Source organism: Netta rufina (assembly GCF_964035555.1).
Source record: "Netta rufina genome assembly, chromosome: 5".
NCBI classification, from domain to species: domain Eukaryota; kingdom Metazoa; phylum Chordata; class Aves; order Anseriformes; family Anatidae; genus Netta; species Netta rufina.
In genome coordinates this window covers 4846352-4864779 of record NC_140128.1, presented here as the reverse complement: position 1 = coordinate 4864779, position 18428 = coordinate 4846352, and the positions used below count along the sequence as shown (strand labels likewise).

The 18428-nt window shown below is 35.3% G+C and overlaps 1 protein-coding gene across 5 annotated transcripts in view; it reads left to right on the top strand.

Moving 5' to 3' along the window:
* SOX6 (SRY-box transcription factor 6) overlaps positions 1-18428 on the top strand; it is a 373900-nt gene that overhangs the window by 104238 nt on the left and 251234 nt on the right. The window contains exon 1 of one of the 5 annotated variants that reach the window (XM_084287860.1): positions 13608-13681. The exons of the other annotated variants lie outside the window; for them this stretch is intronic. Within the exon in view, the coding sequence (XP_084143986.1) occupies positions 13629-13681 (53 nt within the window). The 5' untranslated portion in view covers positions 13608-13628. Of the gene's footprint in view, positions 1-13607; positions 13682-18428 lie in introns of those variants that run through there. 5 annotated transcript variants of the gene reach the window in all.

Sequence of the window (18428 nt, the reverse complement as noted above, 5' to 3'; positions counted from 1 at the left end):
TGCAACACAGAGATTGTTAATTAATTTAGCCTAACAAGATGAAGATAAATGAAGCAAAGCATGGATTGAATGAAGCAAGAGGTCTTATTTACAATTTAATACTTCTTTATATTAGGCATTTTTCAATTTACAAAAGAAAAGACCCTGAGTTTAAAGAAAATGTGTTCTGTGAGTGCATGCAAGACAACTCTTCGTTACATGAGCAGTTCTAAGGACTGCTGAAAATTCCTTGTGGGTTAACCTTTAACTTTGTTTTCTCCCTTTGTTTTTTTCTTCCCTTTTTACTTTTGTTCTGATTTTGATTTACAATATATTGATAAGAATAAGAAAAAATTAAATTCTAAACTTTTTCCCCTTGAATTAATAACAGTTCCTGTGGGTATTCTTTCAAGCCCTAATTCACTTGTTTCTGGTTGTTCACATTAACCTAGAGTCATAACCTATTTCTGAGCAATCCATATGTAGGAGGGTTCATTGAGAGCTAACTATTTAAAGAAAAAAAAGAAAAAAAAGACACAATTTCACTTTCTGTTCCAAAATGTAAATATGTTACTGCTTACTTAATAATGATTTGATGTAATAAAATTATGATTTTTGATTTGCAGGATTATTTTTCCCTTAAGATCATGTTTAGCTTAAACAATTTGTGACAAACCATACATTTCACTTCTTATCAATAAAAATAGGAAAAAGAAAAAAAAAAAAGACAGTCCAAAGATTTTACGTATCTTTTCTTCTCAGCCCCAATTTTAAATAAAGATTGTCCAAAACTAAAAGTAAATTGCAATTTACATCAGTTGAGTTGCTTCATCTCAAGGTATGTTATTCAGTTTCCCAATGGCAAAGTTTATGATATAATTCCATAGAACATGCAAAGAAAAAACAAGGTCAGTCATTCTTAATATCTAAGCCATTAAGCAAACAAAAAAGTCCCATGTTGTGGCTGATTTAGGCATACCTTTATCAGTTTGATCTAGACCCCAAATTCTAAGCTGTGACCAAATATACTAGGTCTTTTTTTTTTTTTTTTTTAATAAAACCTCTTCCTTTTTAGAGATGGATTGGATCTGTCCACTATTTGACCTTCTGTCATTATTTCTGTCTGCAAAGGAAATGCCTTCCTTCCTTTTACAGTAGCTAGACAGGACAGTGTTATCTCGTGTCACTGCAAGCAGTGGTCTCTACAAATAGCATTATTATGGTCCCTATGTTTTTGTCCTGGGGGTCATGAACAAATCCATGCAACTGCTTCTAAAGATTTCAATAAATAGGACTTTTTATCCAGACAATTGCCTTTTATATTACTTTTAAACAAAACTACTAGTCCATCAAGAGTTTCAAAAGGAAAACAATTCTACAGAGTGCTGGTATGGCAGCACAGACTAATCATTATGGCACCCATTCTCCAGTCCTTTATTTTTCAAGTCCACAACAATAGGTTGTTGATTCAATGGACAAGACCAGAACAATTAAGTTCTCTGTTTAGCAGCAGTGCAGCATTTTAATGCCCTCCTCTAATAATGGTCTCATTATTGTTATTCTAAGACTGGGCCTCAGGAGGAGGAATATTTGCTGGAGGTACGTCATTATTTTGCAAATTTCGATTAGCTCATCATGTTGTCTGTACTGTGAAAATCGTAGCTAATTAGGGCAGTCAGTTAGACTACCAGCTTTTGAGCTTATGAGTTAAAAGGTAGCACACTTGATAGGCCAGCGATGTGAAAAAGGTGGTAAAAAGGGGGATTAGAGCTGTTGCCTTAGTAACTCTAACTTCCATCTGTGCGGGAACAATGGACCTGTGTTTCTCCTCCACCTTGGTGTAAAAATTGGTTTTGTTTCGAAAGGACAGGGCTTTTTATGACAATCTGGAATTCAGCCTGAGTCTAGTTTTAGTTGTTAGGAGAGACCATTGGAGGCTAGGAGAGATGAAAGGTCATGGCAAGCTTCAAGGACATGAAAGGTCATTGTCTCTTGGAACAATGGAGGATTGTTCCGTCCCATTATTTCTAGCCAGCCACGAAGTCAGGTGATGGAAGAGATACCACCAGCTTAGTCAGGTGAAATAGGAGAGGAAGATAATGCCCTGTCTGAAGAACAAAAGATAACTATAATTTGCCTTTATTAAACAAAGTTGCACTTATTTGTGACCATCCTCTGAAAAGGCTTGTTTACTGACTTACTATTCCAGCCGGCTTTGTTCAGTACAGCCTCTGTAGGCCATCACATCTCTGGGAAGCAATCCAACGTGTTAGAAAATGTTGTTTAAGCTTTCTTCCCATGAAGAGGAGCCCCCAGGAGTACCACTGATGTGATACTTAACAATAAATTTAGTTGTTGTAGCTTTCTCACATTATTGGTGTTCCTAAAAGGTTTTCCTTCAAACGCACACAGAATAAAATTAACTATAAATATGAAATAAATTTGCTTCAACACTTTATAGCATTTTATCATAAATTCTAAAGCACATATCAGACGAAGTTTACAGCAAACTTTATTAGTTCTTACAGTAAAGAGAGCGGTAGAGAGAGCAGAGACCTACGGTTGTGTAAAAATGGATTTGTTATAGGACTTCTCTTACAAAAAAGGAAATAGCCAAAGCCTGTTCTGTGCTATGCAGTAACTTTAGGTGATTCTGTCCCTTTGTCTAAGGGAAAAAATAAAAATACTGCAGTATTATTTAATAAAACAAATGTAGCACAATTTATGAGGAAAGCAATTCTGTTAGAAGACCAAACTGTTGTCTCTTATATTTTCCCTAGAGCATCTGAAAGCCCCAAGTAATTGGTTTCCAGGAACAACAACAAAAAAAGAAAAGCAAGGCTTTTTGTATGATTTCTCTGTTTTTTTTTTTTTTTTTTTTTTTTTTTTTTCCAGCATGATGCATGTCAGCCATGCAACAAGTTTATTTTTCTCTTCCTCTTCCCTCTGTCCCCAACCAAAGCACATCCCAAGGTCCATCTTATATCTAGTTTCTTCAGGTTCAGACTTCCAGATTGTTTCACCTTCCTGTACTAGACCTCTAATACCCTTTGCTTGGTTTGTTTTATAATCTTTTGACTTATTCCACTACAGAGCTACCGAAATATATTGAATTCTTATGAAACTGATAAAATGTATGGAATTCACTCCTATTACTTTGAAAAAATAAAATTACATATAATTACTAAGTATCCCATCTTAAACTGTTCTGACCTTATTTGAACTCCCCTTTTTAGCTATTCTGGGCCTCTCTTATCTCATTTTTACTCCTGGCCACTCTTGCTCTTGCTTTCTGACAACACAGATGGACGGCCTTGCACAAGCTGATAACTGTGGTAATTTCTCAGCACGGTATTCAATAATAAAAGATGTTATTTTCGGAGTTCAGCAGGCGTGTGTCATATTTACACGTACGCTAAAGAGGCGAGTTGGAGCAGTAGCTTTATGGGAGCATGCTGTCTTCCGAGCCGCTGGACTTCCTAGCTTTCAGTTTGTTGATGCTTTGGTTTACTGGGCTCCTAGGTTTAGTAAGTACAGTCTGTAAGAAAAAGAAAGTCTTATTTTAAGAATTTTTTTTTTTGAATATTCTTAAACTTTCTCTTGAAAGTTCCCTTTACTTAGTTGTCGTGTGTGTGCTATGAAATATTTTGTTACTTTCATATTAAAATGAACTGCACAGTGTAGTCTGCTGAGCTCAAAATGGGAGCCATACAAAGGGTTAACCAGCAGAGAATTACAAATGAACTATCAGGAAAGTTGATTATTAATCCAGCAAGAGAGAAAATATCCTTCCAGTTAGCAAGAATTAGTACCTGAAGAGCTGATAATATTGTTCGGGCTGTCGGTGTGGAATGGCAAAGCCAGGTAAGCTAGACATCTTCTCAAAGAAATATTGTTTTTTCCTTTTGTTTTTCATTGAAGGAGAATTCAGTTTTAAAAAGAATCTTTGTCGATTTACTTCAACTGTCAGCAGATGAAATGGCATATGTTGCTCCTCAATTTTCTCAAATGAATGAAAGAAATTAAAATTGTGCTTTAGTGTCGGTAAGAGGAAATATATGTTAGCTAAGCAGTGTATTTAACTGTGAAATATCTTAACAATTCTTCACTGGTGTGTGGTTAAATATGAGACCTGATCGCAAAACCTGCAGAGTCCTTTGCAACAGCAAGCTATATATTATGTATTTTTTCTTTAGTCATGCTTGAACATATTGTGGAAGTTTATGAAAATATTTATGTTACAGAGCTCTCTCGTTTACAGGGATATTATAGTTCAGTGTTCACACGATATGAATGATATATTAAAGTTTGATTTTGAAATATCACGAACGCATTCGTGTTCATTTAAAAAACTTTTTTTTTTTTTTTTTTCTGGTGGGGTTTAAAAATCTATGATCTGGAGTTAGAAGGAAATGGATGTTTGGTAAACATACTGCTGTGTTTATACAGAGAAATGAAAACCAAACCATTAGATCAACTGGACAGAATATTCTTATAATTTTACTAATTTTACTAAAGGCTCATAGCTCTATCTTGAGAAAACTCTGAAATTTGTCTGTTATATTTGTGCCAATTTTATTAAACCAAAGTTATGGTGAACATGTATTTTTTTTCAACAGTCTTCACTAGTTAGCTTATTATATGAGATGTGTAAAATGCTTTAAATAATCGTGGTTTAATATTATAGAACTTAGTGTGTTTACAGTGTTTCATTTTTTTTTTTTTTTCCCCTAATTTGTGTGCTGTTACTTAAATTAGTAGAATTAAAAAAAAAAAAAAAAAAAAAGGTGATTTGCTTGTAGAATGGCATTAAATATGCTTATAGTGTTACTACAGTATCTGTCATGGTGAAAAAGTTTACCATCTCTAGATTTTAGCTGCTGCCTATGAAACAGCCTGAAAGCTACCTGGTAGGAGTTGTGATAAGGCAAGAATCAAAAGGCAGATTAAAAGCAAAGCAACCCAAATTTGAAGGCTGAGCCCGTGTAGCAATTTAGCTCTACATGGCAACCTTCCTTGAGCCATACAGAAAGGAAAAAACCTTTTGATTTTGAGAATGAATTGAGATATGGCCTAGGGCAAAGGAGAAAGGGAAAGAAGGGAAGAACAGGCAGTGAGGAAAGGGAAAAGGGAAGTGGCGTTGGTCTGCCAGGCCCTGTTGGTTTGCATGTGACGTTGTGACGTTGGCCTGCTCAAGAAGAGGTAGCAGGTGCCTGATTCTTCTGAAGAGTGACTCGTCACGTTCGAGTAAACTGAAATCCCAGAATCTGCTGCAGGTGGAGCTCCCAGGGCAATAACTACCGGCCTTTTGGAAGCTATGCTAAACATTCAGGTATAGGGAAGCAAATAGGTTATTGAGGCACATTTTATCCTAGTATCTGTTTTATTTATTTATTTTATTTATTTATTTATTTTTTTTTTAGGAGAAGGTGGACATCATAAATAAGCTGCTTTGCCTGAATTTGAACACTAGGGTCTAGGAAATATATAAAGAGCAAGAAACCCAATGATGCAAAATTATCGCACAGGAAATGATATACGTGAAAAAACAAGATTGTAATTAGTGGAGGAAAGTAAGAAACTGATTAGAGAAATGAAGTTTCCCAGATGTTGAAGGCAAAAATTAAAGTTAAATTAGAGAAGCTCTTTTAACTAGTACTGGAGAAGAATGCTTGCTTCAGAATGAGAAAGTGAATAGAAAAATTAGGAAAGAGCTGGCAACTGAGTCAAGCTCAAATGTTTTCCTGCACGAGTGAATCTTTGGAATGCTGTGCTTGGAACTTCATCAGGAACAACCAGTGTAGTTCTGTTGGAGAAAAAAAAAAAAAAAAAAGAAAGAAACTTGCTGTTTGCTTACTTGGACTGATTAAAGGTGATATTATTACTTACGTGTGTGTTAACCCACAAAGTAGACAAATTGGTTGGATTTTGAAGTAGTATTTCAGGATTTATTGCATTTTGTATGTAAATATAGCTGATACCTGAGCTGACACACTGTATTGGTTCAGCTGACAGACTTTAATAATCATTTTAAAATCTATTCTAAGTTTTGGTTCATTGACAGAATCCTAAATCATCAAATATTACCCACAACTAAAGAGAAACTAAAAAGAAACTAAAGAGTTTTTTCTTGAAAAACTTTCTCAGCTATAAGCCAGTGTAAATTGTCATTTAATTATGTTTTATAGTAACTATTATAAAAGTAATATTGTTAAATATAGAAAGGAAACAAAAGAGCAGAAGCTGTCTTTTTGTGTCCATTCCTGTGACATTTCAAACTCACCAGTATCATATAACATAACCTGTGAAAAAAGTCCCCACAGCCAGTTCTGCAGGGCTCTATGGCTGATATGACCCTTGCTTTTGTGCCAGTTGTAGCTTCTTGGTTGTCTATTAAAAAAAAATGTTTGAAGCATCTGGAATGGATTGATAAGAACATCATCTGATTTAGCAGAACTAGTTTGAGCAGAGTTTTCATGTTAAGTAAAGTTGCTGCATTCTCTTCAGTGCAGACTGTGTAGCTCCCCGGTGTGTCTAAAGGGTTGAGGCTGAGAAGTGGTGGATTCCCAGAGTGAGTTCCAGAGGTCTGTGACTAGCCAGCTTTATATCTGGAAACACAGCTGAAATTTAGGGTCGGCTGTTGAAGCGGTTTACCTGCAGAAAGCAAACCGTTCTCGTCACTGCGTGCTAGGGACAGTAAGATGACGTGATGGGTGGGGTGGAGTATAAATATCTACACGTCGTTTCATTCTCTACTTTATAAAAGCCTGGTAGTAACGAGAAGCTTGTCTACAGAAACAGATGGCCGAAGCAAAGGTTGGGCCAGTGTTTTTTGTTTCTTGGACCACACCTTTTCTGTGATGACAGTGCTGGGGAGAGAATGTGTTTCAGTTCATTAGGAGCTCAGTGAGGCTATATGGATAACACTGAAGTATTTTATAAGATTCAGTGTAAAGCTGCATAGTTCAAGGAAGCTCATGTCTTATTAGCTATGGCTAAGGTCAGTTATCCACACAATGAGGGGGAAACTCTTTCATAAACAAGTAGATAAATATGGTGCAGCTGGTGCTTAGCCACGCTTCAGGACCAAAGGAGCTCATGAACAACTCTGGCTTCTGCAGAGTCCTTGCAGAGCATCATCAGCTTAGAGCAGTCAGATGCAAAACTGCCAGGTTGCATCTTGAAAAAAAGGGTAAATTCAGGGCAATCTTGTGACTTTGCATGTTGGTATCTATCTCGACAGGAGATTAAATAGAAAATATAGAAACCTGAGAACTCTCCTTCTAGAACAAGAAAAACTGTAACGTTACTTTTTATATAAATATAACATTATTTTTTATATAAAAATAATCTAAACAACTGAATAAAGCAGGTCACGAAGCCTAGTGTCTTGTGGGCTTTGGTTTCCGCACAAGCTACTAAGTGCTCAATGCTTTTTGAAAATGCCACTTAGGTTTGTAGGTGTCTATCATCACTTGATCCATCTCAGATAATATATAGAGAAATCTTTTAAGATTTCATTTTGCCTTTGGGACTAGCATTTTTAAAGTCTTATGGAAAATAGTATTTTAAACAGCTGCAAAGAGAGAAGAGTGTGAAGAGTTAATTGAATCATACACAGTTAGAGGAAAACATCTTTTCGTTCCTTTCTTCCTCATTAGAAGCAGGAATTGCATGTGTTCTTTATTATATCCATCATATTTCAATAGTTTTTTTAGAAGACTTGCTCATGAAACAGTGAATTTCTTCAAGGCACATTGTTTTATTTTCAGCTGCTAAATCCTGGAGCAATCAAACGTGACATTTTTCACTGTCTGAATACAGTTCTGTGGTAGCAGTGGATGATAGTACCTAAGATCCCTAGAAGTGTAAAATGTAATCCCCTCACTGTTTTACTACACAGGCTTTAGCTGTGTTTTCATACATACTAGAGGAGAATCTGTTGGTATTTTTTCCATCCTTCTAAAGATAGTAAAATCAGTATTTGTATAATTACTAGTTACTAATTATTCTAGAGCTTTTAGACTTTTTTTTTTTTTTTTTTAAATAAACTTTCTCAAACTGTATTCACCCAAGTTTCTGAGAGACAAAGGATGGGGGATTGACTGTTGTCCCACAGACATCTCTGTTTCAGGCTGATGAGACTGGGCCTTGCAGGTGTTCAGTGTAGGAGGCAAGCCGTGCTGCTCCCAACAGAGCGGAGGTTTGTCAGGGCTTCTGATTAAATTGCTCAAACCGACCAACCTCCATTGCCTTGGGAAAAGGCCAAAGTTGGGCACTTCAACAGCCGCTATAATACACGGATGTTGCTGCATCTCTGGGACATCAGCAGACAAGATTCTCCTTGTGGCCTCTCTGCTTCTGGATGGTGTGGCTAATGTGGACTGTATACCCCAGTTTGTCTAATATCTGGTAGTTTCTGTGCATGTGCAAGTTTCTTACCATTTTACAGTTGGAGAATCATGTTTTAAATCTTAGTGAGAATTACCTCAGGCAAATCCTAACTATGTTTAGTTTTTTCAAAACAGACTTTTCATCGTAACATTATTTGTTTAATTTAGACTTAATAGGAAAGTAGAACAATTGTCTGTAACTTGGGAAAAAAACACACAACAAGCATATATATAAGCATACTTCCCAATTTTTGCATGAAAAACATGAACTAAATCACATCTATCTTTGTTCTTCCTTTACTTTGGTAAGCTTTTAGCATTTATAGAGGTAATATATATGGTCTACTAGTGCTTACACTGAATCTTTCTTCTCTGTGATTTTTCAATAGACTGCTTTTTCTTGGAGAGATATTTTCAGTATGTTGTTGATTATTCTTTCTTCTCTCCACTTCTCCCATCAGTTACAGTCTGTTTAATGCTATCATCACATTAGGTGCACATTTTTGAGGCAAAAAAAAAAAAAAAGCTGCTGCTGGTGACCCCATGACAACTGTCTGGTAAACCTGATTACTAATCTACAGTATTGTTTAATGTAAAGGCCAAACACTGCAGGAGAGAAAGATTGTTTTGTTTTACATTCTTAGTAAGAAGGGAGCTGCTACATTTCTTCTGAACTTACATAAGAGAATAATAAGCCTTCCTTGCTTGTCAGGATTCAGAACCAGGAGTCGAGTGCACACCTGCCTAGATCTCCTATATCACAGAAAGAGCTAAGTTTTGGAATTGATGTCAAAGTCAACTAAAGCAATCAGGAATAGCAGTTTTTGTTCTGGGGAGGATTGGGTTCTGCTTTGAGCTATATCGGTATAAGTCTGAAGTTAGTGTATGGACTTCATTAGGATTACATGTTCCTGCATCCTTTAGCTGTGACATGTAATTCAGAGTTACGTGTCAAATCCAGACAATCTGCCCTCTGTCTTCTGCTACTAGCTGTCTGTACTGTGTGGGTGGAAAGAGTAAAAAGTGACTACTTCTCCTAGTATCAGTAACGACTTCTGTATTGTGTGAGAAATATCATTTATTCATTTTCCTAAAAATGATATTTTCAGGGAAAAATTAGAAAGATAAATTGGTACCGGCAAATAAATTACTGAGCCTTTTTCTGAATGCTTTTTTACACTGTCTCTCCACTAGCCTTTAAAGGTGTGACCAACATGCCTTAGTTGGTAGGTGATCATAGAAGTCTTGCAAACAAGATTGCTTGCACACTTTCGACAGCATAGTGGCATACACAGGAAGAATGATTTGCTTCATCTGCAATGGTGAAACACAGCTAATTCATAGTTGAATTTTAATTCATTAGTGGTGATGTTCTGATTTTACTTCTGCACCTCCAGCAGTGCAGCAACTGTTTTAGTTTAAAAAATGTGCCCATGTATCTGAATACATCTTCATAAATTATTAAAACCATACAAAATGGATTGACTGATGCCAGATGAGTCTAAAGAGACTGAGCCACACAGTAAGCAATTGAAAGAAAAAAATAATATTTATTGTTATTTAAAAATATCTCTTTTTATAAACCTGAACTGTGGTTTTGAGATGTAGACTAGGAGGTTATCAATGTAGTAGAACATTTATAGCAAAGACTTTGGTCCTGCAATGTGATGCACGTAATGCAGTAGAACAATGTTATTTGTTCTAAGGCAGTTATTTATTGTAGTCCTCCGAACTAACAATTAGCTTAGTGAATTCCTTCTATATTATGTTTGTATGACGTTGACATTTTTGTCTATGTATTTATGTATGTCTATATAAAAGCATACACAGAAACACATACTTATGTACCTGCATACAAGTCTGTTTTGTCCATTATTTATATATATATTTGTGTATGCAAAAGTGTATCGGCATATGTATGTGAGCATATGCGTACATGTCATTTATGTACATATGCATAATAGTTTCCTATATAATTTTCATATTAATATTAGACACAAAACTTCTTACTTGCATATATAAATATGTATGTCTGTCTTGTGCATCATTCTACTTTCAGAGATGCTATTCTAGATTTTAGAGGAGTAAAGCACTATCAGCTAAAATAGTGAGAGTTAGCTGATATAAATTGGTAGTAGATTAGAATAATTCTGAGTCTTACAGGCTATTGGTTGCAATTTTACTTACAAAATGCTTGAATCAGTTCCTGCCTATCAATGGACTTGTAACCATCCTGTTATTCCACCTTGCACTTTCAGGATTTATAATATTAAGCAGATTGGGAATTGGGCATTGTTTATATTTGCTTGTTACGTGAAATATTTATAAAATTGCTTTTGGAAATTATGCAGATCATATCAATGTTCTTTGTCAGCTTTTTTTCTTTCTTTTCTTCCCCAAGGACTTTGAGGAAAAAGGCATCACAGACCATTTTTTGGCCATATTTTTTGGAAGTAGCACAGTCACAATCTTGATAAATCTCACCATGAATGGTTGGTGTGCCCTAATTTTTCTTTCTGCTACTCTGGAATATGGTTCCTTTTCTCATTGGTTGTGTTGCCTTTTCCTCTGGAATACCATAATCTTTTAACCTGTTGTTACATTGTGAAAACTGTGAAAGAACCTATCCAAAAAAACCTTTAGATGCTTAGATTATGATTATTATTAATGTTAGAATATAGATTTTGTAATGATTTCTTGGCTTTTATCCATATATGTTTCTTACAAGAATAAGCAAGTATTAATTCTGTTTTCTGTTTTAATCCTACTTTGGTGATCAAACCTCTCTGGTTAGAAGGAGTGTTTATCACTTTTCTGTCAAATAAAAGATAATAAAGTACACATACTTTTCAACTTGAACATATATAAAACCCTTGAAGACAGTGGACAGGTGACAAGCTGAAGTCATTTCTTTTTGTTTATACTCTGGAAGAGACCTTTTCTGCTGAAATATTTGTTCATATGTTTTTTTAAAGTCTTATAGCAGATGGCCTTTAAATAACCTCTATTAGTTTCTAGTCACAGAGAAATATAGTTGAAAAATTAGAGAATTATAATTCCTTGTTACACAAAAAAAATTATATTAGAGTTTAGAAGAACATTTGTAAGTTGAAAATCATGTATTAAAAATGTTCCAGCATGTTGTACTTCAGCTGCTGATGAATACAAGGTACAATATAGACACATACAACAAAGAATCTAAATATATACATTTAATTCTCAGGAAATTTTGTCTGTGTAGGAGAAGATGATCTAAGAGTGCAGATAACTGGGTGCGAATCAAGTTGGCCATTGATTATACTGTTAACCTTATTATAGAAGCTGATTTGGGGGCAAACTACCAAATGTTGTCCTTTTGATGTAAGAAATTTCACTCTCACCAGCTAACCAATTAAGCTGAACATTTCACCTCACAGTATATATACACTTAATACAGTTCTATATACAGAGGCTAAGATTTAAACAATATTTTATTATGGATCCCGAAGACATGACTCTCCTTTTTCTTCTCATCAGTTTATCCTGCTTTTTTTCCTTCTTATTTTTTTGTGCTACTCTAAGCAACAAACTAAAGGGTGTGAGGTTTTTTCATTTTTTAAATAGTTGTTGCTATTAAATCCTTACCTTATTTAATGCATCGATGTTTTTAATAGTGTTTACCTTAATTATTTACTTTTTTTTTTTTTTTTTTTAATATACAATTTAAGAAAGCACAGATTCCTGTTATATGGAGATACTGAGTTTTTGTTTTCAATTTGTTCCATGAAAGGTTGCACTGTAAAGAACTGAGCAGCCGAGAAGGCTTTTTTATTCATAAAATAGGTGAGGCAACTTGCCTGTATATTCCCAAAATATGTCATGAGCGTGCTCTGAATGAAAGGACCAGATAGTATCTTTCTTGATGTAATTGCTGGGCTTTGTGCGAGATTGGTAAAGATTTGCTATTGCCATGAGAGTGTCAACCTGTGTTATTGAACCATTGAGCACTTGCACACTTGTGTTCAGTAGTGACCCGAGAATCCAGGACTCTAGTGATAAGGGGACAAAAGAAAGCTTTTGTATTCCACTTCGGTTTCAAGAGCTTTATTCCCACCCAGCAGCTTTTTCAAATCAGGTCCATAGACTCACATGGGGAGTCATTTATTTTTTCCACTAGGTGATTGTGAGCACACTGGTAATAGTTAAACAGCTTTACCATTTTAGCTGGCAGATATTCTTTTTGTTTATACTTTAATGCTATTTGACATTACCAGCATATTTGAAGGCCTGAGTATTTTTCTCTAGTCCATGCGTTAAGGTTACTTGGATTTTGAGAAATCTCATTAAAATCATTAAGCCCTATACAAGCATCTGCACTTCACTTATAAATTACACACACCAGATTACAAGGTCAAGCACGTAATTTTCATATTTTAAAAATAATATTGGATCAGTTTTTTTAATATGTTGATTTGTCACCTGAAAGTCCTTCTATACTGGCAGTTTTTCTTTCTGCACTGATAACAAGTATGGTATAATTATCTGACCTTTGTTATCCAATTGTTATAGTTTACAGGTTGATAACCATTGCATGAGCTATGAAGTGCAGACCTGCCCCTGCTGCATTCCCTCAAAAAGAGAGAAAAGGAAAAGAAAGAAAGTAGAAAAGAAACCCCTCTCCACTAACCATTAAATTGTAGGGTGATCTAGAGATAAAAGCAGAATCTCTTTTTTGCTTTTCAAATATTTGCCTGGCCTTCAAAAGGTATTTGCCTTTTGTGTTTACATTGGATTTATTTTTTTGGCCTACATGCAGAAAGAGAATGATACATTAAAGAATAATGAACAATAGAGAGGAAAATGCTCTCAGCTTTCACATCTACCCTGTATTTTGTACTTCAGGTTTATTTTTTTTAATCTTGTCTACTTTTATTTAAATAGAAACTGCTGAGTATTGTAAAGGGTTGTAAATGTGAAAGTATCAGATGAAATCCTGTGCAAGAAGATAATCTACAGGTTGGCAGGCTGTAATGAGAGTTGGTAACGTGCCATTTTCTAGTATGAACCTTTGGGACCTCAAGCTATTCTTGTGTGTGGCAGAACAATGTAAAGTTTCAAAAGCCAGTGCTCTGTCATTTGCAGAATTCTTTTTGCACCTGAATGGGACAGGTGAGGTTTGCTTCTGTAAAGTTTTATAAATCTTCACCAGAGCAAAGGGAAAGATGTTTGTTGCACGCCGAGGTCTGTGTTGTATCACCTTCAGTTCTTTCCTTCTGGATGGCTTCCTTGGAACCTACAGTATCCCACATGGACTTTTTCCCACCAAAGAAGTAGGTTTTAAGCAAGTTTATATCACATATAATTTGATATAAAAGCTCATATTTGAGGGAAGCACCACTTTGTAATCGTTTGTCCAAACGTTATCTTTGTTGCTGAGGTTGATCCCCTTGTCCTGTAACATACTATCCCCATCATCAAAAGCCTGTGATTTTGATAGAGTGGAATCATGAGATGGAGGTGTTTCCCAAATTTGTTTATTGTAATAATAGATGTTCATAGATGTTTTTGATGCCATTAACTTGAAGACGGATGTGACCCAAGGATTTAACTGAAGTACCTTGAATAACATGCTTAAATAAATATATATTTATAACATATATACATATATTTCACACATGTATGTCATAAAGCTCTTAGTATGTTACAGTTTGTGAAAATTACAGTCAGTTAATAATGTGTCAGCTCCCCACTGTGTGCTTTGTAGGATACTGAATGGGTGTTACATGATTTATTTGCTAGATTTTGCAGGTTTTCTGTAGCGTGTCAGATGCCTTGCTGATTGCTTGGTGAAGCCTAGAGCATGAGCTCCCTCCTGCAATGTTTATTTTAAGTCATTCTACATTTGCTTAAAAGTATGACAGTCTTAAAATCAGAAGATGACTTCCTCCAAACTTTCATAAAAAGCTGAATATGCCTTAGTGAGAGTATTGTTTGTTATTTAGATGCACACTTGTGCGGCAATCATAATTTACTTTAAAGTTTTTAGTATTGTAGGGAATGGATTCATAATGAAACAAACATACTATATTGTTGCTAGAATTATTATAATACTGCAAATAATTTATACACTTCTCTGGGATTTTATTTAACAAAAAAAAAAAAAAAAGTATTTATTGACACTGTCCATAAAATAGAAGGTTTCTCTAACAATTTTAGCAATTCCATTCATGTGTGTTTCCTTGACCTCCTCATGTCTACTCATTCTTTCATTAACAGAGAGAACTAGTAAACCATATTGGTACAGGTGTGTGTTTTTTTTTTCCACTTCTAGACTTAGGAAGTGGGAAAGCCCAGTGAAGTGTCTCAGTTCTCTTTATTCATTACTTTTGTGGTAACTTTTTCATGCTGTCTCTTAAGATCACAGTGGAGTGTTTCTTCTCAAATTCTTGCATCTGTGCACCGCAGCACACACAGACTTGAAGACTAGTTACAAGGTATAGAAATCTCTCTTCTTACAAAGTATAAAATCCTGAAGACATTTGATGATTAGGTAGAAGTTAATAGAGTCTCAAGGTACAAGCTGCTTGAGCAAGCCGTAGGTCTTTATGGTATTCTGTCATACTACCATGCAGTAAGTTATGTCAGGATTATCTGGTTTAAAATGAATGGGTAAATTTTTGTGTGTCTTTGAGAGCATCTAACAACAACTTGTATAGCTATAGGATTTAACAGGCAAAGAAATTAAAGGCAGTTTAGAAAATGAGAAATTGTGCAAGTTGACAATTGCAGAATTGAGGACCTTGCCTGATGCGTGTAAAGTGTCTAATGTCATGCTCTTTGTAGTTATAATGCATGTTACTTGTATGAATAATTCACTTCTGAACTTGGGTGTGCTTTCGTGAATGAGGTACATGTTTATAATTCCTGGCTTTCAAATTTACGTATGTGAATATAGCAAGAGCTCAGTGAGTTCCGGCAATAATAGTCCTAGAATACGGAACTTCTGAGAACTTCCCTGCAAATTGAAGGATTCCTTCATCTAATGAAAATGGTAGAGAGAAACTTGCCAGAGTTGCAAAGAATCATTTCTGCAGAGGTCACATAAGATAGATTAGAATGGAATCAAAATATTTTTAGGACAGGTTGGAATTCTGAGAAATAGTTAAGAAGGCGTCTTAAGGATGCGCATTTGAGATGTATGCTTCAGATCTACCACTTTGATTTATATCTCATGTCTAGTAAAAATATGCATATGGTGAATTATAGACTTAATTCCTTGTCTGGTTTTCTGATACTATATATTAGGAGAGTGGAGCATAAAAAAAATTTCATCTTCTCTAGATACATATTGATGGAGTTATAACCCTTGTTTTCTTACTGTTCCTCTTTCCCATATAGTGTGTAATTATTTACACAAAGTAGGACTGGTAGCAATTTCTACAATTAACATTGAACAAACATTTATGTTTTATCTTAATTTACAACTTCTCAAAGCTCTCTTTGTTGTTTAAAATCTACCTTTCTTGCCTTCCATATAAACCTGTACTTGTTTTGTGTGTGTGGTTTTATGTGGAAATATTTGAGCATTGTGAGCAGTATTTTATGGAACTGTGCTATAAGGTTTCTTATATGTAGAATGAAATGGATAGTTTCTTTTTGTCTTGTGTTTTTCCTTGTTGCTTATATATGCGTAGTCATATTTTGTTGTGGAATGTGAAAGAGCAATTTTCACAAACGGGCTGGACTGGCACACTGCTATTTGTATCCTTCTAGATCAAAATTTGGAATGTTTTTAATATTGAATTAATAACTGGTTGTTTTAATAATGTTTCTGGCAAACATAGAGGAGGTGCTCTTCCCCACATCGTCTCACAGTATATTGCAAGTCAGGAACCACTTGTCTGCAACTTTTTAGCTGGTCTTGAATGCTTGTGTCTTCGTAGGTGCTGGGGCAGAGGCTTGGTCCCTGACAGACAAGTTAACCCGTCCCTCACTGCTCTGCATAAAGCCTGGTCCCCGTGCTTGTTTCCCAAGTTCTGGCTTTTTCCCTTCCTTCCCACTCTCTAGGACCCAAAAATGTAGTGTGTGTGTGTGTGACTTTGTACCAAGACGAGTGGGACTTCACATATTGAAATACATTCTCTGCTAGTTTTATTCTTGCCTTCCTCCAATCTGAATAACTGTAAATGTTGTTCTCTGTTAATAAGTGTGTACTTTGTCTAAATTGCATTTATTTTTCTTTTGACATGCATACCTTTTACTATTAATCATCCCCTTCTGCTCTTTACTGTACAATAAGACACTGTTGTGCTGATGGAACATATTTAATCTTCAGCATGTTGTATTTTAGTTCTATTGTTGCTTTCTCATTTCTTTATGGAAAACCTTTCTTTATTGGCTCTTAAATCATGGGTTAAGCCTTATTGAAAACATGTTCTGTATGTACTTCTTGCTAGAGAAAAAAGTTCCTTTGAGGTTATAGGCTAGGCTTATACAAATACTTTACTATACAGTAAGAATTCAGAGGTCTCATATATGTTATCTAAAGCTAGAAATATACCCAATTACTCAGCAACACATCATAAAAGAGATGCATACTATGTTCATGTCTGTCAAGTGCCTTAAGTCATCACTCTACAGCCTTTTTTAAATTCTCTTTTTATTGAAACCAAGAAACAAAACAAAGACAAAAAAAAAAAAGCAAAAACAACATCAATTAGATGTCAACATGACATCAAACAGCATAATATATCATAAAAATAAATGTATGATCTGGTGACTCGATGATTTCTGTCCATATGGCATTTACAGAGAAGTAAAGAAAAGGCAAATAGCTATACATCTGCATTGAGAAAAATATCCAATATAAAGCTGGCCATAGTGACAGCACTAGTACATTCACAGCTGAGATTACCTGGAAATAAGTAACATGCTGAAGGGGAATCCAGTTTCCAACAGGCTCACTCATGTATGCATTTACAGATTTGTACAAAGAGCAAAGTGCAGGTTATATATGTTTTTATACAAATAAAATAAAATAAAATGTTTTAAGGATGGAGGTATTCTATTTGCTGGCAATTGGTCCAGGTTCACAGATGAGTGTGTAGTGCAGCTGCACACAGAGGGATGCAAAAGTGCAATCAAGAAAAAAAAAATGAAATCTTTGGAAATAAATGTGACTATCTGCTAAGCTGTAAAAATTAATACTGACTGCAAGCCTATTTCTATATTAGCTGAAATACATATGAAAAAGCCTCTTTGTATAGGTGGTAAGCGCATAAAAACTCTCAGAATCAAGATAAGCCTCTAAAATAATAATCTGGGAATTCCATTCGTTATTATAGTAAAGAACATCATAACTTTATGCTAAGTATGGAAGGGAGGGAGAGAGGTGAGGCTGTGAGGATGGGAACTAGAGAAAGAAAACCCAGAAAGATCCAGAATCAAACACAGCCTCTGTTATTTGAGTTTGTTGTTCATTTTCAGTGGAGTGATAACTGCAACAGCTCAGCCTGAGCCACCTGACTGAGCCACTTGACACTTCCCTTTCTAAGGAGCTTGGATGTGTTTCACGGCTTACATCTGGAAAATGGGGTACAGGAGAAAAAACAAAACAAAAAACCTCCCTTCCTCTGTACACACATTCACACACCACAGTGAAGCGTATATGTATATGCATATATCAGATGCATATATCAGATCATATATCACAGATGTTCACATATATATAATTCTAGTTCCACATAGGTTTTCTTTTCTTTTTGTCTAGCTCAGCTCACTGTTCAAGTTCCTATCCTATCCAGATATTCCAGAAGCTCCCTTTTGGAATTTTATTCCTTTTCCCCATCCAAGTTGTCTTGTTATACAGAGGTACCTGAGATCTCTTTTTGTTAATCTTATTACAGGCATAGCTGCAGGCCTTGTAGAGTTGTAGATAAGTAACTCATTGGACCTGGGAAATGGAGCTTTTTGTGGGAGCAGGCAATAAGTAATGAACTCCTTATCTTATCACTTAGATCAGCGATAACCTCAGTGAGACCACTGGGTTGATACTGTACATCGCACTGTATGGCCCAT